We start from the raw sequence: 27793 nt of genomic DNA, 5'->3' as shown, positions 1-27793 counted from the left end.
AACTTGACGTAGTTTTGGGAGGAGAGAGAACGTAGACGAACACACCATTCATTTTACAAGCACATATTTGAGCCGCTTCAAACTCAGCCCACAGGAGCAAGAGGAAACCGCTCTTCCCGCTCCCCCTTCTCTTACTGGGACTGTTTTTAGAGCAGCTGGGTGGAGTAGAGCTCTCTCACACACTCATACTGCACACACACACACTCACAGATGTTCATAGACATGTACCTCTCAACCAGCGAGGAGTCTGATTTGGTGAGTCCCAAACATCTTAAGTTTTTTGTCATTCTTTACGATGTTCGACATCCGTTTTCTGCTCTTTTAAACAATGCTGGGCTCCTTTCTGGAAGTTTCTAGGCTAGGATTTTGTGGGTGGGAAAAACACATTTCCTGAAAGTTTCCTGAACTTTTTTTTTTCTCCACAGTCTTGCATTGATGTTTGAGTGTGTTAAAAACTGTAAAAGTGTCTCCCCGAGATGTGTTTACACTGATTATGGAATAAACACAGCTTTTAGACATACAGAACTTTAGGTTTCTAAACTACTGTCTGCAAGTTTTGGCATCATAAAACTCAAGGAATAATTAAAAGGAAATCCTCTTAGGTTTCTGTAATGTCTAGATCACTTCTGTATGTTCTCTTTCTTTGTTAAGATTGTTTTAATGCGTAACAGACGCAACATTCATACGTGTTTCCTCCTGGGTTCGTCATGAGGCTATAAATAAAAATACAGTACTAAAAATAAAATGAAGATTTTATAGATATTTTTATAAATAAAATATAAATGATTATCTGCTTGATTGGCAAAGTACTTTGATGAAAATGTGATGCATCCACTTTTATTATTATTCTTTTGTTTTTGCATTTAGCATGCGTTTTTTTTTCTAGATTGATGGACCCAAAGAATTCTGGGTAAATATTTTTTCCAGAGATAGTCATCTCCCAGACAAATAGCTCTCTACAAAATAAATGAAAAAAAAGAAGGAAAAAAAAACTAAACATAAATGAGAAAGAGAAAGACAGAGAAAAACTTAAACTGCTAATTACAACCTACTCTTCAATGCAAGCAAATCACTTAAATAAATGACTAAAAGTAAGAGCACATAATGACATTGTCCTAGTGTGTGAGTGTGCATGAAAATCTGTGTGATTTAGTCAATATGTGTAATTATTCATATTGATGTCTGTTGTTCTACTTTAAAATGACAGGGTGGAACATGATCGAATGCATCAGAGTGAATTTGTGTGTTTGTGTGAATGTGTTTTCATGACCTCTCAGAAAGAAAATCTGTGCAAAATAGCTTGAGGAGCACAGCTGTGACATGTTTACTCTATGTGTGTGTGTGTGTGTGTGTGTGTGTGTGTGTGTGTGTGTGTGTGTGTGTGTGTGTGTGTGTGTGTTTGAGATAAGGATAAAATAATACCAACATAGGATTATTGGAAAAATATGCCTCTACATACATCTTGCAAAACTTCAAAAAATTACTGTGGCAGTAAAATGCTTTTTTAAAAATTCCTTTTCACATCTTATGATCACATGGGCAGATTACAATTTAACAAAAGACTTATTTTTGCATGGTTCCTTGCACAATATAACGTCATGACCTTAAAACGCTATTGCCACAGTGTATTTTTGAGGTTTTGCATCACATATCTAGCAGCACCATATGTTTGGCTTTTCTAACATAAACAGTAAACTTGCTCAGTAGTGCACCCGGTACAACATTGCACTTGAGTGCAATAGGTAGTTCTGGTACAGATAGTTCTGTGAAACTTGTAGATGCAAGCTGAAATGACATGGTTGCATTGGTAAATACAACTAAATATAATATAATAATGTAATATAAATATAATATAAGAAGAAGAAGAATCACAGAAATCAGATTTATAACTAAGTGCTTATAAGAGTGAAATCATAGAATCATAGAATAGAGAGAATGTGTGTGTTGTTTACAATTCACAAGTGAATAAAAATTAATAAAAAACCACAAAACACATTTAAAAAAAAACATCAAGCAAACACTATCATCCAAAGCTACTTTTGCATTTACATTTACATTTAATCATTTAGCAGACGCTTTTATCCAAAGCGACTTACAAATGAGAACAATAGAAGCAATCAGATCAACAAGAGAACAACAATGGTATATAAGTGCCATGACAAGTCTCAGTTAGTCTAGTGCAGAACACGAAGCCAAGGTTTTTTTGTGTGTTTTTTTTTTTTAAAGAATATGATAGACAAAAAAAGAAAAGGTAAGTACTAGTATTAGTTGGTTAATTGCTGGCAGAAAAGATGAGTCTTTAGATGTTTTTTGAAAATGAGTAAAGACTCAGCTGTTCGAATTGAGATCGGGAGGTCATTCCACCAGCTGGGCACAGTCCAGGAAAAACTCAGTGAGAGTGATTTTGAACCTCTTTGGGATGGCACCACAAGACGTCGTTCACTGCAGAGTGCAAACTTCTGGAGGGCGCATAAGATTGAACTAATGAGCTTAGGTATGTTGGTGCCGTGCCAGTGGTCGTCTTGTAGGCAAGCATTAGTACCTTAAAATTGATGCGAGCAGCTACTGTTAGCCAGTGTAACCTGATGAGGAGAGGAGTAACGTGAGCTGTTTTTGACTCATAGAAGACAACCCTCGCTGCTGCATTCTGGATCAGTTGTAGAGGCTTGATAGTACATGCAGGAAGGGCTGCCAGGAGAGCATTACAATAGTCCAGTTTGGAGAGAACAAGAGCTTGGACAAGAAGTTGGGTGGCTTGGTCTGACAGGAAGGGTCTAATCTTCCTAATGTTGAATAAGGCAAATCTGCAGGACTGGGTCATTGTAGCAATATGGTCTGTGAAGCTTAACTGATGATCCATCACAACTCCTAGGTTTCTGGCAGTCCTGGAAGGAGTTATGGTTGACGAACCCAGCTTTATAGAGAAGTTGTGATGAAACGATGGGTTAGCTGGAACCACCAGCAGTTCAGTCTTAGTAAGGTTGAGCTGAAGGTGATGGTCATTCATCCAGCTAGAAATGTCACTCAGACAGGCTGAAATGTGAGCAACTACCGTCGGGTCATCTGGTTGGAATGAGAAGTAAAGTTGAGTGTCATCAGCGTAGCAGTGATAGGAAAAGCCATGCTTCTGAATGACAGATCCTAATGACGTCATGTATATGGAGAAGAGAAGTGGTCCAAGTACTGAGCCTTGAGGAATCCCAGTAGCAAGTTGTTGTGACTTAGAAACTTCACCCCTCCAAGACACCCTGAAGGATCTATCAGGAAGGTAGGACTTAAACCACTGGAGTGCGGTTCCAGAGATGCCCATCTTTCTGAGGGTGGACAGGAGAATCTGGTGATTAACGGTGTCAAAAGCAGCAGACAGCTCCAGCAAAATGAGTACTGAGGATTTTGAAGCTGCTCTTGCCAGTCGCAAGGCTTCAGAAACCGAGAGCAGGGCAGTCTCAGTTGAGTGGCCACTTTTGAAGCCAGATTGGTTGCTGTCCAGGAGGTTGTTCTGTACAAGAAACATAGAGAGCTGGTTGAACACAGCTCGTTCAAGTGTCTTTGCAATGAATGGAAGCGTCCGTCTCTGAGAGTGGAGAGAAGGAGGAGAAAGAGTGAGCATTAGTCGTTGTGAAGTTATCCTCAGTCTGCGGTGTGGAGAATCGGTCACTGATGGTTCTTGTCTTATTTGTGAAGAAAACTGCAAAGTCGTCAGCTGTAAGAGTCGATGGAGGAGGAGGTGGAGGTGGAGGCGGATTAAGAAGAGAAGAGAAAGTTTTGAAGAGAGTCCGAGCGTCACAACAGTTGTTAATTTTGTTATGGTAGTATGATGTTTTAGCAGTGAAGACATTTGCAGAGAAGGAAGAGAGGAGAGACTGATACACACTGAGGTCGGTAGAGTTTCTTGATTTATGCCATTTCCTCTCTGCAGCCCTGAGTTTAGAGCGATGTTCACGGAGAACATCAGACAGCCAGGGGGCAGATGGGGTGGTGCGTGCTGGTCTAGACGACAGTAGGCAAAAGTTGTCCAAGCAAGAGGTTAGAGTGGAGCAAAAAAGTGTCCGTAGCACTGTTCGTGTCCAGAGCTGAAAACTGCGAGAGTGAAGGAAGTGAGGATGAAACCACAGAGGATAGGCAAGATGGACAGAGTGAACATAGGTTCCGTCGAAAGGTGACCTGCGTTGGAGCTTGTGCCGCTTCAGGAGTAAGTGCTAGGTTAGCAGTAATGAGGAAGTGGTCTGAGGTGTGCAGTGGAGCAACTAAGGGGTTGTCCACGGAGCAACAGTGTGTGTAGATGAGGTCCAGTTGGTTGCTCGTTTTGTGAGTCACTGTAGTAGACACTCGCTTGAGATCAAATGAGGCGAGCAGAGTGTTGAAGTCAGCAGCCAGGGGTTTATCTAGGTGGATGTTGAAGTCACCAAGCAGTACCAGAGGAGTACCATCTTCAGGATAGTTTGATAGCAGCACGTCCAACTCCTCCAAGAAGTTTCCCAATTGACCTGGGGGACGATAAATGACCACAAAGTGGATTTTAACAGGGTGGGTTACAGTAATAGCATGTGATTCAAATGAACCATTACCTGTAGGTGATGGTTGAAGATCAAATTTCCAATCTTTCGATATAAGGAGACCAGTACCTCCACCCCTCCCAGTCGTACGAGGGGGTGTGGGAACAAGTGAAATTAGTGGAGAGGGCTGCGGGAGTGGCAGTGTCTTCAGGTTTGATCCAAGTCTCAGTCAGTGCCATGAGGTTGAGACCGGAATGAGTAGCAATAGAAGAAATTAAGTCTGCTTTTTCTATTCTATCTGTTTTCTTTTTATTTATTATATTATTTAAAAGACCTTGCTACGTGTACTACATTTAAGCTAACTGAGACTTGTTATAGCACTTCTATATCATTGATCTTTTGTTGATTTTGATTGCTTCCATTGTCCTCATTTGTAAGTCGCTTTGGATAAAAGCGTCTGCTAAATGACTAAATGTAAAAATGTAAATGTAAATGTTAAGAGTACCTATTATGGAAATAATATACTTTAATAGAATATAATTAAGTGTGATCTGAATGAAATGTTTGGGCACTTAACTAAATGTTAATTGCAATTTAATGAAAAGGTATTATAGTTTAAATTAATATTAAATGCAATTAATCTTAACGTTAGAGTGTTTTTGAGCCACTTAAGTAGGACTTAAGTACACCTTGATATGTAATGTCATAATTCGATTAATAAAAATATGGTTAAATGTACTGCTGAATGTACTGACAAGCATTTACTGTAATTTCTATTGACATTGAAATATCACGTATTTAAACATTAAGTTGCATTTTAGTATTTACAATATGTGACCCTGGACCACTAAACCAGTCATAAGGGTCAATTTTTTAGATGTATAAATATGAAAGCTGAATACGCTTTCTGTTGATGTATGGTTTGTTATGATAGGACAATATTTGGCTGAGAAACAACTATTTGAAAATATTGAATCTGAGGGTGCAAAAAAAACCCCGAAATATTGAGAAAATTGCCTTGAAAGTTGTCCAAATTAAGTTCTTAGCAATGCATATTACTAATCAAAAATTATGTTTTGATATATTTACGGTAGGAAATTTACAAAATATCTTCATGAGACATGATCTTTACTTAATATCCTAATGATTCATGAAAGTGTCTCTCTTTAAGTTAATTCAATGCCCTTTTATTTTACTAATATTATATTATATGCAAGTACAGTTTTTTTAAAATATACTTTCAAGATTCAAAGTGCTCTGCAAGCTACAAACAATTAAATGCACTTCTTTTTTTCTCAAAAACACACATGCACATTTTGCAGAAACATAAAAACACAAGCACCCCCCCCCCCCCCCCCCACGCACACACACGTGCAGTAGGATTAATCACAGAAGACGACACACAGATGGAGCGACTGTGAAGAGCAACACAGAGGCAGAGAGCGAGGAGGATGGGAGGGGAGGGAAGATAAAGTGAATGCAAAACAGAGGACATTCTGGAGAGACGGGAAGACTGTAGAGCGTACAGAAGCCTGAAAGCCTGAGGAACACTATGGACATACAGAAGACGGAAAGGACAACGTGTAAAAGAAGAACTGGCAGTTAGAGGTGCAGATCACTGAAGCAGAGGTGCTAGCGTCTTTTGCATCGGTGTGCCGGGCTCTAGGGAGCGGGGAAGGGCTCTTCATAGAGAAGCATGGCAGCCTGGCTTGCTGGTGTTGCTGCGGTGGGATGGACTGAGTCTCATTCATTATTCTAGAAGAAAACACTCTGCCACTGTCTACACAGGCCGTAGCAGCTCTCATCATCCACTATGCGCAGGGATGGAGAGCAAGCACATGGAATTGCGTGCCATCGTCAACAACACAGCAGAACTCTACCTTCCCACAGCAGCAGCACATCTAGCATTGATAACATTAGCCCAGGCAACAGCCGAGATATTAGGTAGCACTGTATGTAGCTTAAATTGCAGTTTTAGTGAAAGCTAAACAAAAAACAAAACAGTCAGATTTTTTTTTTTTTTTTTTACTTTCTTATAATTGCATTTTTGATAGCTGTGGCTCTCAGGTTTGTGTATAATGTTTGCATATCATTTGGTAGATGTTGGGCAGTATATACAGTAGTTGTTGTTAGGGTTTACTGAAGTTTGTGGTTGGTATGGTGAGGAGAGCAAATGCTCTAACTGGATTGGCTGATGAAGGCCTCCTGGATACGACTACTGAAACGAGCAACAGGGAACCAAGTCAAGAACAACATTGGTGTAAGAAACTACTATACCTCTTAATATACACTATTTGCGTGTGCAAGCGAATGGAAAATGACTGCAAAAGGATATGCTAGTATGTTGCTGAGTATCTTAACTTTTGCTTTAATCTTTATGACTAATATTAAACACACATTTCACTTGTGACCTTGTTTGACATTAGGTGACCTTGATTTCATGTAAACATCAACAGCGTATATCAAGTATGTTCAGGTTTAATTTCTAAATATTTTCTTGAATCTCTCGATAGTCTTTCATATACAGGAAACTACATACAAAGATGCATTCATTTTAGTGTATTTATGTGTTGTTATTATTACTAAAAAGGAGTGCGCTTAATTGTATTGAATATGCACTTGTAGTGTACTACAAATCTTAAGAGTATCTTTAAAAAACTGTAATTGCAGATAATACGAAATATTGAAATAAAAGGTCACTTAAGTGACTTAAAGAGAGACACTTGAGTGTGTTTCACACTTAAGTACACTTTTAAAAAGTCAAATTTAAAAGTTGTGCTTTAAAGTACATTTTAAATCATTGTTTTTTATCCGTTTGTCGTGTTGACTGACATACTAAAGCACATGTAAAGTATTTCATTATAATTTTTAACTGTAGTGAGTTATTCAATATTACATTTAAAGTTAATATATTTTAAAAGTACTGAATTGCAACTTCATTATAACAAAACACAAATATATTTAAATATATGGCATAAATATATGACATACACGTTTCACTAGAAATTTAATTAAGTCTTTCAAAAATATTATATTCAGTTTGCACAAGTATATATATTTTTAAAGTTTATTTTTTATTTTTTTTATATATAAGTACCCATTTTTAAAGTATGTTAAAGAGTATTTTTATGGGAAATTGTGAATAGTTGTAATATTTTTTTTAATCAACCCAAAAAAATGGGATTTGTCCATGTTTGTTTACATTTCCTTAAGCGTTCCTCCATCGGTTCGTCTGTTTACTGGCAGATTACTCTTATAGTTAACAGTTTGAAATGATTTTCGGTACTCAGGTTTTGTTTTCCTATTATCCATTTCAGTTTCAAAGTACTTTATTATTATTACCTGTGTCTAGGACCGTTGCTAAGTAGGGAGCATCCTGTACGCTGCGGTGTAAGATCCTCAGAGATCATAGTCTGTGCTCTAGAGGAAGGTGGGGCACTTCCCATTCACTCCAATAGCACAAGGAAAATCCAAAATAACGTTTCTACTGATTTTCCAGAAAAGGAAAAAATGTGAGAGATTGATTTCTCATTACGCTGTATGAGAAACACGCTACACTAGTTCTCTGAAATGAAAAGTTAATTTAAAGGGACAGTCACCTAAAAATGAAAATTATCTTATTACCTCATCATTTCTTTCCAAAACTTTCCTTTTTAAAATAGTTTGAAAGAAGATATTTTGAAAAATGTTTTAGTAGTGATTTATTTTGTCACACTTGACTTTGGAGACTCATTATTAATTAACGAATAACTGCAACTTTTGCCTCAGTAAACTCCTAATTTGCTGCTTATTAATAATATTTAATTAGGTAATTGTTATGTTTAGGTATGGAGTGGATTAGGGAATCTAAAATAAGGTCATGCAGAAAAAGGCATTAATATGTGCTTTATAAGTACTAATAAACAGCCAATAGGCGAGTAATGTGCATGCTCATAAGTAACTAGTCAATAGTGAGAATCTGTCCTTATACTAATTTGTTTCCATTTTTTCATGCAATGCAAGTCAATAATAACCAAAACTTGTTACCTTTCTTCAAAATGTTGTGAATCAAGTTGTAAATGGCTTATACTCTGTCTGCTTATTGATATAGGAAAAACTATTCTACAATGAACAAATTAAACACAACAATTTTAAGTAGAGTAGCTGTATATTTATCCTGAGCAAATGAGTAAATGTCATGGTTTTAAAATCAAGAAAGACAACTGAATGGAAACCATGTGTCAGAGTCCATGTAATGAATGAAATAAATGCACACACAGAAACAATGTGTATATAAAAAATGTTTCTGCTTTTTCCACAGGGTTCAGCGGACTCATACACTAGTCGGCCGTCTGACTCGGATGTGTCTCTGGAGGAAGATAAAGAGACCTTACGCAGAGAAGCTGAGAGACAGGCTCTGGCTCAGCTCGAAAAGGCCACGGTATTGCTGCATGTTTTACTCACTATAACTGAGTGTCTGATTAATTGGCAGTTTGACAAGGGCTTGTTCGAATCTGTTTTCTGTCTAATAGTGTGTATCTGTTCAAAATAGCATAATTACGTACTATATATCGGCCAATAGTCTCAGAAATATCTAACTCAATCTGACCTAATGACATCTTTATCACATGGCACAGCTGATTGGTTCCCTCCTGTATCGGTAGCCAATGAGCTCGCTGGTCAACATTCAAATATATGACTTGAGCTTGCTGCAGCAGTTGCAGCTTGCTTCAGAAACCCTCCACCTTCCCCAGCTCCACCTGTATAGATCTGCTACGAGGTGATTCATGTATGCTATATGGGGATATTTCATGTGTTATATTTGCAGCAGAAATATTTCTTACATGCTCACAGCAGCATGTTGTGGATGTATTGGCAGTGTTCCGATACTTGTTCTGCCACAGCAGCGTAGCAGATCTATTCCTCCAAGACCAAATACATTAACATTGTCATGTACATTACCATGCCAATCCCTCCAAGAGTTGTCATGACAGAACTTCTATGCTGACAGCAAAGGGACTTTTATTATGACAGCACAAAGAACGGTAGTGCACAGATGCCAGCGTTTAAATTCTTTGATGTAAGAATATGTTGCTTTTTATTTTGTCACTTTTATATTCATGTGTCATACGTGTAGGCTATTTTGTCTGAGAAAATATAGTTTAGAGTCCTCACAGACTTACCAGGTTACTGAATGCTCTGTCTGATTTGTTTTATTTTATTTGAACTATTTTATTTATTTATTTTTTTTTTGTGAAAAATACTATAAAAGGATTACAGAATCAAATCTTTTTTTTTTTTTTTAGATATTTGTATTATATAGATATATTGCATTATTATTATTATTATTTATCAAGTTCAGTTTTTTATTTTATATTGATTCATTTCACAATTAATTATTTCTAATTTAGCAAATAGGCCTATATAAAATAATTTCTTTTGTTGTTGCAATTTTTATTGCAATCGCTATGCATGTTATTTAAATTCATCTAATTTAATATATCAATATCGGCATCAGCAATTCAAAAATCTATATGCATTGTATACTGTGCAAAGTTTGTACATTTTCTGTATGCATGGAATACATTGAACCATATTTTTTAACATTAGCCAAAATATGCAGTATACAAGCTGCATATTGCAAAGAATATATCCCTCAGTACAATCCCACTGACTTTCCATTTCCACTGTTACAAAATAATTTTTATCTGAAATGGATAAAAACTGCTTTTTTATTGAGGAACCAAATGAGGTTGTGTGACAATGGTGTAGCATTTTATATAACCAGCTATATACCAGTCTGTTGGTCATGACTGGTTATAATCATAACAATGAAGTCTAGCAGGTGATTATCCTGTGACTGGTATGAATAGATTTCTGGTATCTGGGAGAATACAAGTTTTCTCTCTTTTTTCTTCTTTAAAATATCATTGTAATTCTCAATACAAAGCCTCATGAGACTGTTATTCTTGCTTTATAAATCATGCACTGAATTACTAAAATATAAGACACACAGCACCTTCAGGGTTTGTCAGGACATTGAGTGTGATCTTATTTTAAGGCTTAATTTATAGCTGAATGCTTTTTAGACACTTTCTCTGAGTCAAACCAAAGCTGTTTGGAGGTGATGTATGAAATCTCACCCCGTAAGTCTTTCCCATCTATTTTTATTCTTCTATTTAATCTTGTTTTTGTCACACTCTCCTTCACCTCTAGGGGTGATAGCTATTTTTAGAGTTTGACATCAATCAGATTTTATAATTTATTTATTGAATGCTCACATAAATATTGATAACAAAGCCAGATGGCCTGCAGTGAGCAGACAGAAGTAAAATATTCTTCACTGACCATGTTTCTAGAAATATCCACAACTATTCTCTCTCTCTCTCTCTCTCTCTCTCTCACACACACACACACACACACACACACACACACACACACACACACACACACACACACACACACACAAACACACACACAGCAATTGTTTCCTTAAAGAGTTATTTCTGCCTGATTTAGCATATAAAATATAGTTTTCTTGGTATAAATGTATGTATACTATAGCTTGATTCAGTAAAACCGGTTAGTTTACCATTTTTAGGTTACCATGTTTTGCGGTGGTTTCACAAATTGAACATTTTAAACCACTCTTGGAAGTGCTTTAAAGGAATAGTACACCAAAAATTAAAAAACTAGGCTACATGATTCCATCGTCCACTGAACATCATACAAAGAAATGCTCCAAAAAAAAAAACAGCACAATATATTACAAGTCTTCATAAGCCATCCAACAAAAATCTATTTGGAGGCATAAGAATAAAAAACAAATAAGACATAATACACATTAGAGCTGTAAAATTGATGTGGATAGCATAAAGTAAACCAAAAGTTTGGAAAAAAATAAGATTTGGAATGATTTCTGAAGATCGTGTGACACTGAAGAATAGAGTAATGATGCTAAAAATTCAGCTTTGATCAAAGGAATAAATTACATTTTAAAATATAAATCAAAAGATATTATAATATTATTTTCACAATATTACTGTTTTTACTGTATTTTTTATGAAATAAATGAAGACTCTGTGAGCATAAAAGACATCAAAAATATAAAAATATGTAAATATTTACAAGCTTTTGACTGTGTATAATGAAAAATGTTTCAGTTTTGCTTTCCTAGGAATTAAATAATTACACTCAACCAAAAACAACCTGAATCTGTGTTAAGATTCAGCATAAACACTCTTAAGTAAAGCAAGTAAGCTGTCAGATGTGTGTTTCTGGGGAATGTGAATGAAACTGTTAATGCTAATCAGTCTGAACAGACATTTACACAAAAGGTTACAGTCACTATGTCTGATCAATACTGCATGTGAAATGGAAAGTGGTGTTACATAAGAGGCTGTGAAAACAAAACAAGGTGTTCAAAGCTGCACAATATATATAAAAATTATTTAAAGCTCCTATAATAAATGTTGCATTTTATTACAACAATACAGTGCATAGTATAGTTTTACATATCTTTTTATTTTAATAGAACATATAAAGATGACAGAGTGAGATAAAGAAAGGGAAGATAAAGCAGCATTGTCTTGACAGATCATGGAGAGTCAGGTTTGTGTGTGATCAACCCACCATCCCCATTACCTTTAGAGGACACTGTGTCCTCTGTTTGACACACCCATAATTCATTGCGTGTGCAGCCCATCATGTGGAAATGAATTGCATACTGATTTTGCCCTTGTGTGTCAAGCACTCATGTTCCTGCTTTTTTTGTATGCCTGAAAACACTGAAAAAGTTGTAGATAATAATTTACTCTTAATAATTTACTACTTATTCTCCATAGAAAACAAAATTAGACCCTTGGCAGTTTTTTTTTTTTTTTGCAGAAAATACTGTTAACCAAAAGAAGTAATAGCATGTTGAATGAAAGGTTGTATAAAATCAGGCAAATGATGAACAAAACCCTTAGTAAAAATCTTTAGAATATAAATAGAAATAAAACTGCTAAGTTTGGTGTATGTAGGTGCTGCTGAAGTGCAGCCTGGAAGAAATGTTTAGTAATTGAAATCCACAGACATGAATAGATAATATGCAATACTTGAAAGTGTATTTTGGATGTTTTCTTTCACTAGTCATGAAAAAATCAATGTTTTTTTTTCTGTAGTGTCTTGCATTGAATGACAAGAAAGCAACATAAAAGTTAGAGCTTGTAAATCTACTAAACACAAACAATGATTTTGTCTGAAGAAATTATGTTTTTCCTGCATAATTCTGTGATTTTTTTTATTACAGTTTTGTAATAATTTAATTATCCTGTTGTTCAGAAACTGTATGCATATCTTCTTTCTCCTGCAGAACACAAAATAAAAAATAAAATTGTAAAATAAAATTGAACAATAATGAACCCTATTTTATGGACACTGATGCATTTTTCAAAATATCCTCTTCTGTGTTCCACAGGTTTGAAATGCATGAGAGTTGTTGTTGAAATCTTTCTCTTCTGCTATTTGTTAGTATTTCTTACTGTACTCACTCTTTGTTCTTCTACACAGTCTAAACCAGTGGCATTTGCAGTACGTACTAATGTTGGCTACAGCGCTTCTCTTGAAGACGACGTCCCTGTGCCTGGAATGGGAATCTCATTTGAGGCTAAAGATTTCCTTCATGTTAAAGAAGTATGTATTTAAACATGTATCCATATCCATATTCACATGTATGCAGATGAAAACGAAGAAGGAATGATTATAAAAGTTGAGTAAAGTGTTTTTAAAGACCTGAGCAAATAAAATGAATACTGTATGTCACTCACAACAAACACAACACACTCAAAATATTTTTTTAGTAACAGTTTTAGTACTTAATATATGTAAGATTGTGTATGGCCTTGAATTTTTGCTTTGTAAGGCTCTGTGGGAATGGTATTTTAATGATGATAAATATGCACCATGGGTGACTTCTGTGTGTTTAATGACAGAAATTTAATAATGACTGGTGGATTGGTCGCTTGGTGAAAGAAGGGTGTGACATCGGTTTCATCCCAAGTCCGGTGAAGCTTGAAAGCATTCGCATCCACCAGGATCTACGTGCAAAACAAGGAAAATTTTACTCAAGGTATATGTTCCACTAACACACAACGCATAGTTTTTCACTATACAAAATATTAAAAAAAAAACAGACCTTTAATGTGGCCACTTTTAACAAAACTAGACTGTTTCCCAAAAGCATCCCTTGTGAAAAGAAGTGTGCTTAATTCAGTTAATTGAATTGAATTGAATTAATCGTATTGAATGTGTGCCTATAGTGTATTTCAAATCTTAAAAGTGTATATTTAAAAATCTCTACTTGCACATAAAGAGATTAATGAAATAAAAGGCTACTTAAGTGAAGACACTTACATTACATATACTAAAAACAAAATAACAATAAAAAAAAACACAAAAAGAAATACCAAATCAAAAGTTTATTTTAAATGTCATATTTTAAAGACAAATAATAATACAATTACATATAATCTTAAAAGTGTATATTTAAAAATCTCTACTTGCACATAAAAATATTAATGAAATAAAAGGCCACTTATGTGGAGACACTTTCATGACTGTTTCTAAAGACTTACATACACTTTTAAAAAGTGCAATTTGCAAAGTGCAATTTGTAATGTCAAATCAAAAGTTTATTTTAAATTTCATATTTTAAAGACAAATAATAATACAATTACATATAAAGATGTAGTTAGGTCCTACTTAAATGGGTCAAAAAGCACTCAAATTCATTTGTCATTAACATGCAAATAAGTGTAAAAACATTACTTTTAGTTCACACTTAAGTATATTCTTTTAAAGTATATTATTTCCATACTCTTTAAAAGTACTTTTTTCACAAGGGATGATTGGTGTTAATGTGTTTAAACTTAACTTTTGCTATGGCCTGCTGAAAATAAAGAGCTTGAAATGGTTTCAATGGCTTTAACTGCTCATTTAAACTGGTCACACACTGAATCTGCTCAGGTCGCCAAGGCTGTTTTGTTCTTCTGAAGAGCACTTTTAAATACACAGAAGAAAACTAAAACCATTACACCTTTATTTTTTTGTTAAGGATTCTATGTTGTTCTTTTGTTTTACAGTAAACTAGGAGCAAACTCTTCATCTAGTTTAGGAGATATTGTTTCAAACTCACGTAAATCAACCCCTCCATCCTCAGGTATGTTATTGACATTGGGTGTCACTTTTAAAACTCAACAATAACTTTTATATGCATTATTCAGCAAATAAAACAACTTTTATTGTGAAATACTTGGTTATATTACAGTATATTGCAGTTTTCAACACAACTTCTTCTCCAGTCAAAAAATCCTAGAGGAATGTGATTCACTTTGGGATTTTTATACTTTAAGACAGACACTTCTAGTAAAGGCACTTGTAGTGCACTTAAAATCTTAAAAGTATATTTTTATAAACTGTACAGATAATATAATATTAATGAAATAAAAGGCCACTTAAGTGACTTAGAGAGAGAAACTTCCATTACTAATTTTCTGAACACACTTAAGTACACTTTTAAATAGTGACCTTTGTAATAATGTCAAATTTAAAATTTTGGTTACATTTTATTTTAAGTTGTCCTTGTTACAGTGTAATTCTACATTTAAGTACTGAGTAATGTTAATTAACTACATGTACTTACTATATGGTTTTAGGGTTAGGATAGGGGTTTGGCTTAGGATAACTTGCATGTAATTATGCATAATTTATTGTTATTATAATAGTAAGTACATGTAACAAGGATGCCTTAAAAAAGTGTTACAGAAATTTTACTTTAAAATACATTTGAAATAAGTATGTTCTAATAATAATTCTAATAATAACTAAAACACATGTAAAGAACTTTATTATAATTTTAACAGTGGTGTGTTATTTGTTACTGCATTTAAATGTATTATATTTTAAATGTATTAAATTGCAACTTAATTAAAATAGATTTCCATACAGGTATCAATAGGAATGGCATTAAAGTATATTTTAGTTTATCATAAATGCTTGTCAGTACATTCAGCAGCAATTTCTTAGACAACAGAATTATGTCCAACTTAAGTGAATCAAAAAAGCTTTAGTTTATCTAACTGAATTAAATATTAATTTAAACTGTAATAGTTTTATTTAATTGCAATTAAATATGCAAGCAAGTGTCCAAAACCATTACATTCAGTTCATACATATATAAGTATATTAGCAATTAAGTATTCTTTTAAATAGGCTACACCTTTTTCACAAGGCAATGTTTTTACTGAAATGCTGTGAGCTTCAATGCATAACTGTAATTCTTTGTCTCATCAATGATTATTGTGCATTGTGTATCTTTACGTTGTGTATGAATTCCCCATGTGTTTTGCTGAGGCTCATATAAACGTGTGTGCGTGTTTATATATAGCTGTGGACATAGACGCTGCAGGGTTAGATCCAGAGGAGAGCGACCCTCCTCCCCATCAGCGTTCACCCAAAGCCAGCCCAAACACAGTAATATCCCCTATAGCCCGTGAGAAACGAATGCCTTTCTTTAAGAAGGTAAAGCATGCCGATAGACGCTCCCTCACTCTGAATCTGTCCGTCACAGCAGCATCGCGCAGAGCCTGTGTCGCTTGTCTTCATCTGAATTCACATGCAGGCTTACTCCACTCACTCTTTCCCTTCTCTCCCTCTGTCTTGTCTTTGTTCCTCTCTATCCCAATCTTTCACTCTCCCTTGGTCTTTTCTTTTTGTCTGTTTCCCTTCTTCCTTTCCTCAGCTAAGCAGAGGCAGAAGTCGGTAAGTTGGGCCTCACAGAGAGCCGTGTGTCAATGGACGCTCATTCCTGTTATGCAGTACTTAGAGTTTATTAATTATAGCTTATTGTTATTTACACAACGGCAAGAAAATTATTGTAATCTAAAATTGTAATTTTGTAATTGTAAAATTGTAATCTGCTCAGTGATGGATTTACATGATAGCTTTAATCTGAAGATAATTTTGATACACTGTATATATACTAGTAAAAGTGTGGAATAATTAAGGTTTTTTAATGTTTTTAAAAGAAGTCACTTCTGCTCATGGGGGCTGCATTTATTTGATGAAAAATACAGTAAAAACAGTAATATTGTGAAATATTATTACAATTTAAAAAAAATGCTTGCTATGTGAATATATTGTAAAATGTAATTTATTCCTGTGATCAAAGCTGAATTTTCAGCATCATTCCTCCAGTCTTCAGTGTCACATGATATTCAGAAATCATTCTAATATGCTCATAAACCACTCAAAAAACATTACTTACTACTAAAAAAACAAAAAAGATTTGTTAAAAAGAGTTGTGCTGCTTTGTATTTTTATGAAAACCATGATTCAGCATGGATGCATTAAATTGAACAAAAGTGAAAGTTATGACATTTATAATGTTACACAAGATTTCAAATAAATGCTGTTCTTTTGAACTTTCTATTCATCCTGAAAAAAAGAATCACAAAAATATTAAGCAGCAAAATCTGTTTTCAGCATTGGTAATAATACAAATTTAGCACCGGTAATAATTCAGCAGCGAATCAGCATATCAAAACGATTTCTGAAGATCATGTGACACTGAAGACTGGAGTAATGATGCTGAAAATACAGCTTTAATCACAGGAATAAATAACATATAAAGCATTAAATTATAATAATATTTTACCATATGCTGTTTTTACTGTATTTTTAGTCAAATAATTGCAGACTTCGTACGTGAAGACTTTTTTCAAAAACATAAAAAAACTTGACTAATAATGTATCTAATAGTGACTAATAGACTAATAGTGTATAATAGTGTGAACAGAATAAAATGTGTTAAAGTGAAAGCAACTTATACCACAGAACATCTCTAAAAGTGCGGTCACATTTACCATTGCTTGGCAAAGTTTCACAGATGATTTCAGTAGGAATCCATGCTGTGATCACACCTTAATGCACTCTTAAAAATAAAGATTAATATTTCACAGTGATGTCATAGAAAAACGTTTTAGTTCCCAAAGAACCTTTCAGTGAACAGTTGTTAAAAGAAACATTTTTCTTTGCGTGAAGAACATCTACAGAAACTTTTTACACTACAAAGAACTTTTTGCGGAATGGAAAGATTCCACGGATGGTTATGATTCTTCATGGAACCATAATTTCCAATAAAGAACCTTTATTTTTAACAATTTATACTTAGAGGTGTTTGTGCTGGTATTTTTCTACCAAATGTGTCACCTCAGGAGGATGATGTCTTTAGGAAACTGCCATCATGAACCAAAGCCGCTCAAACCAAAGTAGTGAAAATGTTTATCTTGTATGTAAATCATTATAAGAAACGCAACTACTATGATTTCCCTGATCTCCAAAAATGGTACATTTCATATTTTATCCTAGACATGAGGGGGCAAAAAAATGTACAACATAGTAGGAATGATCGTATGGCCACTACTTAGTAACCACTTCACTGTGTGGGTCTCCCTTCTGACATTTCTCTGCTATCTAGCTTCAGATTTGCGTTTGTTTGCGTGTGCATGTTTAACAGTTTATACAATTACAGTCAAAATTGAATACTAATTTTCTAATTTGCTTAACACAGCACTGTAACAAAAGCCTGATATTAACAAATAATTTTACTAAAGCCCACAGTATGTATGAAACACTCAATGTATGTAAACTGTGTTTTTTTTTCATTAAGTTGGGTGTCAAACTTAATTTGAGCTCAGGCAAAACAAATGCATTAGTTAGCGATAGAAATGCATTCAACATTGTCTTTAATCTGCAGTCTACTTTTTATTTAACTTCAATCTGAAATCATTAACTATAGAGTAATGTAAGAACCGGACATTCTCAGCCTGCTGACATTAAATTTGACACTTGCAGTCTAGATCTTAATATGGATAATTGGTGTTTTCAAACAACACCCCTCTTTTCTCTCTCCTAGCTGTGATTGTGAAGTGTGTTCAGTGTTTGTGTTCTGTGTGAGGTTAATGGTGTGTGTTTTGTGCTGCTCTACAGACAGAGCATGTTCCTCCGTATGACGTGGTGCCGTCTATGAGACCCGTGGTGCTGGTGGGACCGTCGCTCAAGGGCTACGAGGTCAGCTGCTGCAAAACACATTGTGACTTCATAGAGAAGATACTAAAGGGTTAATTCACCCCTTAAGATGTCTTTGTTTTGTGGAGATGTTTAGTAGAATGTTCAAGCTGCTCGGTTCCAAACCGTCAAGGACTAAAAATGACAAAACATGGCAAACGTTGCATTACGTTGCACTAAAAATAAACTACGTTACATAAATTACTTTGAAGCAATTTTCATTCAGAAATCACTAGTAAATTTAACAAAAATTACAAAGAAACGGCAAGATTGAATTCCACTGGAAATTTTGAAGTACAAAAAATAACAGTAATTTCTTGTAAAATGTACTCCAATACTGTAACTTTTACAGTGTAGTTAATGAATAACATGTCCACAAACTTTTGTTGTATGTTTTTACAAAGTAAAATATATATATATATAAAAAGAAATACATATATATTTTAGGTGCTAGAATTTTTTTTGAAGTTAGATTCTGTAAATTAAGGTGCAAAAATAATACTATAAATAAAACTATGATTTAAATCGAGCTCACATACGAACAACTCAAAAACATAAAAAATACATTTAAATATAAGTAGATGCATTTACAGTATCATAGAGAACAGATCTTTATATTTTGAATAATGTGCAAATTATTATTATTACTACTGTACTATTTTTTTCTGTGCGATTTTGAGTTTATGTCGTAAGTGTTTGAATTTGTTGCAAAGATTATTCTCGATCAAATATGATGTTTTGAACAAAATAGCAGCCACTAGAAGAGCTGGGGAAAGAAAAAAACAACTTTATCTTTCTATGAGGAACAGGCAGGAATTTAATCTGTTTTTCTCTGGAAATTACTCCATAGAGTTTGAAAAGTGAAACCTGGACATGTTGCTGAATATCTAATTTGTTTATAACTTCTGAAGAACTAATGACAAATGCTGACTGAGAAAAAGTTAAGTTGGTAAAGATTTTGAGTAAACTATCTCTTTAAATGCCATAAATAATTAGTTTTTATACACGCACAGCATTTAAGTTGCTTATATTTTTGACTAAACATTTTCGCAGTCTTACATGATTCCTTATTACTTCACAAGTACACAACTGTAAAGCATTTAGATTTATGTTGACTCTAAATTTTAAGCAAAAAGCATGGTTTAAAAAAAAAACACCCTGACATGATTCTTTTATGTGTGTAAACAGGTAACAGATATGATGCAGAAAGCGCTGTTTGACTTTCTGAAGCACCGCTTTGAGGGGAGGTGAGTCTTTCAGCGGTTCTCTTCCTCCTCGAGCCTCTGTTGGGATAGTTTATATATTTGTGTGTGTGTGTCACGTGAGCGTATGATGTTTCTTTAAATAGACACAACTCATTGCCTTAATTGGCCATGCTGGTCCATAAGCACACAGCCGGGTCTCATGCCTGCAGTTTCCCGAACACAACTGTGCAGGATTTACAGTATGACAGTTAAAATTATACACATCTTTTCAGTGAATAGAAATCAAATTTGATTTTTTTTGTTTTACAAACTTGCTCATTGCCAAATTCATATGTGGTTTGAAATCCAATTGAAATGCATTTGAGTTTGATATTTTTTCATGTTTTTCTATGTATGTTACGTCATGTACAATGGATGTGGAGATAATAATTTCATGTTTTCTTATAGTATCTCCTAGGCATATACAAGAAAAATAATGGACTGCATAGAGAGAACGGATGTGTGCATTTGTAACGGATTAGTCAATTAGTCTAAAACTAAGAAACCATCAGAAAACATGGTAATATTTTATATTTGATGGCCTTATGTACACTTCCAATCAAAAGTGTGGGATCCGTAAGATTTTTTTGAATGTCTCTTCCGCTCACAAAGGCTGCATTTATTTGACCAAAAATATAGTGGAAATTATTAAATATTATTACAATTCATAAAAGATGTTTTCAATGTGAATATATGTTAAAATGTAATTTATTTCTGTGATCAAAGCTGAATTTTCAGAATCATTACTCCAGTCTTCAGTGTCACATGATCTTCAGAAATCATTCTAAAATGATGATTTGCTGCTCAAGAAACATTTCTGATTATTATCAATATTGAAAATAGTTGTGCTGCACAATAATTTTTATGGAAACCGTTATTTATTTAATTTTTCAGGATTTTTAATGAATAGGACATTCAAAAGAACAGCATTTATTTAAAAAGAGAAATCTTTTGTAACATTATAAATGTCTTCACTGGCAATAATTTTACTTGAATGGTAGTGCAGCACGTTTCCAGAAAAATATGAACTGTTTTCAACATTAATAATAAAACAGAAAAAAATAAATAAAATTCCATTTACCATTTAATAAAATATACTTATGCACATACATGTGCATTGCAATTAGATTTAAAGAGCTTGCACTGAATTAACATGCGTAGTTTCACTGTGTGCTCTCCTTGTTTTGTGTAATTCAGGATCTCGATCACGAGGGTGGCTGCTCTGGCCAATCTCTCCAAGCGCTCAACAACCAAAAACAAAAACAAAAACACCATAACCCATCAATCAAACACACGCTCCAATTTAGGTGAGAGAGAGTGTTTGATGGTTTAGTGTGAATGACTAAAAAAGGAAAATTATGAGATTTAGTAAATCGTTTTTCTTAGTTTTTTGCATTCTTGCTTACATCAATTGTATTCTCTTATACAGTCTTTATTATTGAATTTTAATCCAGATCAGGGCATATACACTCTCACACAATAAAAGATTTTTGTCATAGTATGTTCTCAAATCTGGAAATGATTTTAAACAGCGCAGAGAAATGTTTAGTTTCAGCAGTTAAATTTTCAAATGTTATTAATGTCATATAAATATCACAAATATGAGCATTTCACCAATGTCTTTTTCTTTATTCAAATAATAAGTACAAAGGGCTTAATTTACCTGAACCTGCGTGCAGCACAGTAAATCTGCTGGAGAATTGTATAATAGCAGCATTTTGTTCATTTAGATAATTTTTCTGACCAACAACCAAAGCTTATTAGTCGGTTGTTAACCAGTAAGAATAGAATACTTATTTTCAGGGCTTTATATGCTCAAATATCGACAAAAGGGCATGAGGATTCACACATCATTGCATCACGCACCTGCAGCAGAGAAAAACAAATTAAACCTAAAAAAGGAATAAAATAAATAGGACAACTGGCGGCATACGAATGTTTCAGGAATCACACGTGAACTCTGTCGTAAGTTGATCTGTGCGCACGGATCTGCACTCGTTTCTACGTTAGATTGATAAATGAGGCCCAATAAGTTTGCGTTTGCTTTTACCACATTATTATGTACTGAGTATCAATCAAATGCTTATTATGAAATTCAATGCAGACAAAATACTACACTAAAATACATCTTGAATTAGTGGTTTCAATCAACATAACTCAGTCCCTTATCGTTCTTGACTGCGCGTCAAAAAGGTCAAGTTTTAATTTGCCTGATAAAAATAAAATAAAAGTTACATCTCTGACAATGAAAAAGATTCACAAGAGAGTGTTGTTACAATGAATTTCACTTTAAGTAAAAAACAAAAAACTTGTTACTGTATTGTTTTTGTTTAGTATATGGTTAGGAATGATTACTGGAATATAGCGTTTCAACAAATGTACTGAAGCATTAACTAAAGGGAGGATAGTCATTAATTACCCTTGTGTCGTTCCAAACCCGTAAGACCTTCGTTAATCTTCAGAACACAAATTATGATATTTTTGATGAAATCTGAGAGCTCTCTGACCCTCCCATAGACAGCAATTGTTAATGTACTAATATCAATTACCATAGATCAAGGTTCAGTGAAATCATGGGTTCAACCGTAATAGCGAGCTAAGGACAAAGAAACATAATAACTTTATTCAACAATAGTTCTCCTCCATGTGAAATCAGGTGATGGCTTCAACCGTTTCAATTTTTCGGTCTATGGAGGATCAGAAAGCTCTCGAGATTTTCATCATATTTGTATGCAACTCCGTAATTAAAATGATTGAAAAATACATGTACTAACAACGTTATTCACGCAAGCGGCATGTGCGGCCTCTTCTCCATCAAATAAAAAACAATAATGACACGGTCAAAAGGTGCTGACATTCATGAACCACAGATTACTAGGACTATCTTTAGCACTGATGTCCACAGGCAACAGATTGCTACTACATTTCTGGGCCTAGGTTTCAACACTGAAGCTGCTGGTGGCACAACAATAATAAAGTTACATTTCTGTCACACCTCTCCATGGCAGGATCAATGAAAGCTCTCGGATTCATCAAATGTAATATCTTAACATTAACATATACAATATTTGAAGTTAGAGGAAGGAACAATATTACACGAAAAGGTCTATACTAGGTTTATATATCTTAATTTGAAATGAACATTGTAATTACTGAATTAGTAATTAATGAAAGAATTTTCATTTTTGGGTAAACTATCCCTTATACAAAATCAGGGAAATTGTAATTACTGAATTATTAAAATTGGATTTTATAAACGGATTCAGAACGAGAACCAGAATTGTTTTGATTCCTTATGATTCCCTTTAATAATTGTGTGGCTTTAAAGTTGTTCCTGTTTTGTTGAATTCCTGACATTGCATGTTACTTCACCACATTATTCTTTCTGAATTGTAATGGTAGCTTAATTGCTTCCAGTGGTTTGGTCTCTGTTATTCTCAGCATTACTCTCAGACTGTCGTGTGTGTGTGTGTGTGTTTATAGCGGAGGTTCAGAGTGAGATCGAGAGGATCTTTGAACTGGCTCGCACGCTGCAGCTGGTGGTTCTTGACGCTGACACGATAAACCACCCGGCTCAACTGGGAAAAACGTCTCTTGCTCCAATTATTGTCTACATCAAGATCACCTCTCCAAAGGTACACACAAAAATACTTTAAAAAAGCACACTTAAGTACATTTAAAAAAAATAATAATAATAAATGTTAAACAAAAATATACTTTAAAGTAATTTCAGTTGAATATGTTTAAAATACCGCTGAATGTGCTGACAAGCATTTATGATAAACAAAAATATACTTTAAAGTCATTTCAGTTGAAACTTGTATGTCATGTATTTCAATTAATGTTTATCATCAAACAGAACATTATGAAAATTATAAAACAATACAAAATAAATTTAACATTACAGATCAAATTATAATTAAGTACTTTATATGTTCTTATGTTAATCAACACATCAAAATAAGTGCACTTCTTTAAAGCACAAGAAAAGATTATGAAAACAATTAAAAAAAAGCAATTAAAAAAAAAGTGAACTTTTGCTAAATCACTCTGCTTAGGCTACATAAGCCTTAACAAAACATAATTTTTAAGAAGCACACTCACTATACTTTTAAAAAGAGTACTTATCTGAACTGAATATAATGTTTTCAGACAATACTTAAGTGTGAACTGAATATAATGTTTTCAGACACTTAAAGGCACAATATGTAAGATTTTTTATTAAAATATCCCAAAACCACTAGAACAGTGTTATATATTTTGCTGACTTGTGCACTTACATTATCCTTAATGTTTCGAAGAATGTTTAAATGCCGTCATACAACCTCGATTTCCGAACAATGACATACAACCTCGATTTCCGAAACAACAAAGACGCTTTAATAATATACAACATTTATTATAAAACAGACGACCACACAAAATAGCATCATAACAAAAAAATCACACACATCTATCAAGAAAAAAAAAACAGAGCTGCTTTACCCCACATACGCACGACCAGAAGAAGCAGAAGCGGTCGACTGTGGCATAATTAAAGCGCCGCTGCTTTCGAGCCGCGTGTCACGCTCATCTCTCAGTAGCAATTGCTTCAGTGGCATCGTTTCACTTTGACGGCTTTCAGCCTCATTCTCAGCTTCATACTACGATATTAATAAATCTTATATATATTAGCTCATCCATGAACATGATTAGGTGTGTTGAGAAACAGTCCTTAAAATTTAACACTCAAACTACACCTGTTGCCTTTTATTTCCTTAACACTTCCTTAACACTGTTATCTGCAAGTACTGATTTTTTACTTAGAAGATCTGAAGTACACTACAAGTGCATACTTCTTCTCAATGGTCCCTCTGATTGTCTATAAGATTGTCTCTCTGTTGTTCAACACTGATATTTTGCTGGGATATTGTAAATTCTGGTTTGTCCATCTTTCAGGTTTTGCAGCGGTTAATAAAGTCCAGAGGAAAGTCTCAGGCTAAACATCTCAATGTGCAGATGGTGGCAGCAGACAAACTGGCCCAGTGCCCTTCAGTGAGTTAATTGAATAATTACTTGCGATAAACCGATCACTCTTTCTCTCTCATTCTCTGCTCTCTTACAGTTCATTTCCCTCTTTACATGCTTGTTTGTTCTCTATCCAGGGGCTTTTCGACATCATTCTTGATGAGAATCAGCTGGAAGACGCCTGTGAGCACATGGCTGATTATCTGGAGGCCTACTGGAAATCCACACATCCTCCCAGCGTCCCGCAGACAAACCCTCTGCTGGAGAAACTCACCACAGTCGCTGCAGCCGCCTGCAAGGACTCACTGACTAATCCACAACCAAAGGTGCCTATGAGACTACAGCCTGCACTTACATTAGCAAACTCAGAAAGCTACAGTAACTGTTTTGCATGGGTAAACACTCACATACAGAAAGCATAGGTATCGCAATACTACAGGATTTCCTAAAAAAGCCTTGAACTAAAGTTTTCTTTGGTAAAAGGAAGTGCAGTGGTGTACTTAAAATCTAAAAAGTATTAATAAAAAAATATACTTGCAGATAACATAATAGTCATAAAAAGCCATTTAAGTGTAGACATTTTCATGACTATTTCATAATTTACTACTTAAGTGGGCCGGAAAAGCAAAGTTCAACTTGCTGCATTCGATATAAATTTAAACAAACACATTTTCATTTAATTGCAATTATAAAAACAAATGATGCTGGCATTTATTCACCCCCGGAGGCACTTTTTATTATGGATGGATGCGCTTTATTGGACTTTATTGGACAGAAACACCTGCCCACTGCCATTATAAAGCTTGAAAGGGCAAGGACAATTTAAAAAAAGAAGGAAGTCATACAGACCGAGGTGGGCTAAAGGGTCAGTAGTAATGGGCTAATTTTCATTTTTGGGCGAACTATCCCTTTAACATTGGAGAGTGATCTATGGAAACTTGCTTCTGCCACTGAATAAACAAAAAAAAAAATGGAATTGTGATTTTTTTTATCTCACAATATTCAGAAATGTGAATTTATATCTTGCAATTCTGACTTTAAAAAACTTAATTGCAACTAATAAAGTCAGCGCTGTGAGATATGAACTAAATTTTTTCAATTCTAAGAAAAAAGTCAGAATTGTGAGTTTATAACACATTTCCTAGAAAAAAAAATTGTGAGAAAAAAAGTCAGTAATGTGGAAAAAAAATGTGCAAAATATAAATAAAAGTCTGAATAGCGAGAAAAAAAAATCTGAATTTTGAGAGAAAAACATTTTGAGAATGTGCAAAAAATAAATAAAAGTCTGAATAGCGAGAAAAAAAATCTGAATTTTGAGAGAAAAGTCAGTAATGTGAAAAAAAAAAAAAAAAAAAAAAAAAAAGTCTGAATTGCAAGAAAAAAAGGCAGATTTGTGAGTTTATAACACAATTCCAAGAAAAATGTAATAAGTATGAGACAAAAGTCAGAATTGCAACAAAAATCCATAATAACCTAGATCTGATGTGGTTTGTAGTGATTTCAGAGACTTTCGTGTGTGTGTGTGTGTGTGTGTGTGTGTGTGTGTGTGTGTGTGTGTGTGTGTGTGTTAAAAATGTTTGATTGAAAACTTTGATTTTCTTATACAATGTTTCTTACAAAACAATAACAATCTTTTCAGTAAAACTTTACAGTAGGGTTCCATTTGGTAACATTAGTTGTCCACATTTAGTTTGTGTTTGCAAATCCATATAACTGCATTATTCCACACGTGTTGCTAAATCAGGGCCGAGCGGGTGAGCAGACAGCAGAGAGACCAGTTGACAACAGGACAGGCTTTTATGAAGGATACCATCATCATCATCACTACCAAACTCAGAAGCAAGGCAGTTTGGAAGACGACAACGCTGAGGAGAGAGACGCTAAAGCTAACCACGACCAACAACCGAGTGAATGGAGAAGCGGTCACAAACACCACAGCCATAATCATCATCATCACCGGCAGCATCACCACCATCACAGTCGCACCACGAGGACGCTTTCCAAACAAGAGACGACAGAGTCCACATATCAGGAACCTCTCGCTGGACAAACACAGGAAGAGGAACCGCCAAACCATCATCACCATCATCATCACCACCGGGGCGACAAAGAGAAGGAATACGACCACAACGAGAGGAACGGCCGGCAAAGAGGAAAGCAGAGGTCACAACGAGAACCTCATCATGAGCGGGACAGGAAACGAGGAGAGGAGGAATGGGCGAGAGAGCATTACATAGAGCAGTGACACACGTGACACATACTGTACACACCGACCTCAGTCTTGTGTGTTTTTACAGGCCAATGTAATGTATATGACACGACTTTTCCAAGTGTGGACACATTAAATAAAGACAATTATATATAATTTAACATGGCATTAATGATGAAATTCTCTTTAAAGATTGTAGAATTTTGTGTATTTATTTTTAGTTTTGTTTTTTAATTGATCTGCATTCCTGGTCTTATTGTACAAAGCATAGATGCATGTTAACCCAAAGGAGAAAAAAAAAGTTTGTATTTTTTTAAATTGAAATTTAATAACTTGCTCTGCTTTGAAAGAATCTTGGTTTTCAGCTGATGTGACAGTTTCAGAAATTAATGCAAGTTTGGTGTAAAAAGCCACTGAAAGTGACGAAAATGGCAAAATGTGTCGCCATATAGAAATCTGCTGTTTATTTTTTTATCGTATATATTTGTTAAAATTCTTTAGGTCTAGTTAATTACTCAAATTATTATTATTATTAATATTATTATTCATGGAAGCTTGTTTCCGCCAAAGGAATAAAAATAATAAGTAAATGTGACTTATCTTACAATTCTGACTTTTCTTCCTTGCAATTCTGAGAAAAAACAGTCAGAATTCTGAGATATAAACTTGCAAGGAAAAAAAAAAACAGAATTGTAAGATAAAAAGTTGCAATTACTTTTTAGTTTTTATTCTGTGGTGAAAAAAAAACA

The 27793-nt window shown here is 34.4% G+C and overlaps 1 protein-coding gene across 4 annotated transcripts; it reads left to right on the top strand.

The window, feature by feature from the left end:
• The first annotated feature begins 92 nt into the window (after positions 1–92).
• LOC109094194 (voltage-dependent L-type calcium channel subunit beta-2-like) lies at positions 93–27618 on the top strand. 4 transcript variants are annotated; one of them, XM_042728738.1, is made up of 13 exons: positions 93–255; positions 8797–8916; positions 13029–13151; positions 13451–13587; positions 14600–14676; positions 15904–16037; positions 18507–18587; positions 19773–19831; positions 21026–21135; positions 23312–23463; positions 24767–24862; positions 24973–25161; positions 26580–27618. In XM_042728738.1, exons 1-13 carry the CDS (start codon positions 211–213, stop codon positions 27078–27080), a joined length of 1824 nt encoding a protein of 607 aa, XP_042584672.1. In that variant the 5' UTR covers positions 93–210; the 3' UTR covers positions 27081–27618. The 4 variants fall into 4 exon arrangements, with proteins under 4 accessions (XP_042584672.1, XP_042584674.1, XP_042584673.1 ...); XM_042728740.1 differs by lacking the exon at positions 15904–16037 and adding an exon at positions 16258–16277 and having other exon boundaries at positions 94–255; XM_042728739.1 differs by lacking the exons at positions 93–255; positions 15904–16037 and adding exons at positions 5874–6756; positions 16258–16277.
• The last annotated feature ends 175 nt before the right edge of the window (positions 27619–27793 follow it).

Source organism: Cyprinus carpio, chromosome B7, assembly GCF_018340385.1.
Source record: "Cyprinus carpio isolate SPL01 chromosome B7, ASM1834038v1, whole genome shotgun sequence".
Classification (NCBI taxonomy): Eukaryota; Metazoa; Chordata; class Actinopteri; order Cypriniformes; family Cyprinidae; genus Cyprinus; species Cyprinus carpio.
The sequence above is the reverse complement of the archived record's forward strand: the minus strand, read 5'-3'. Positions and strand labels throughout refer to the sequence as shown.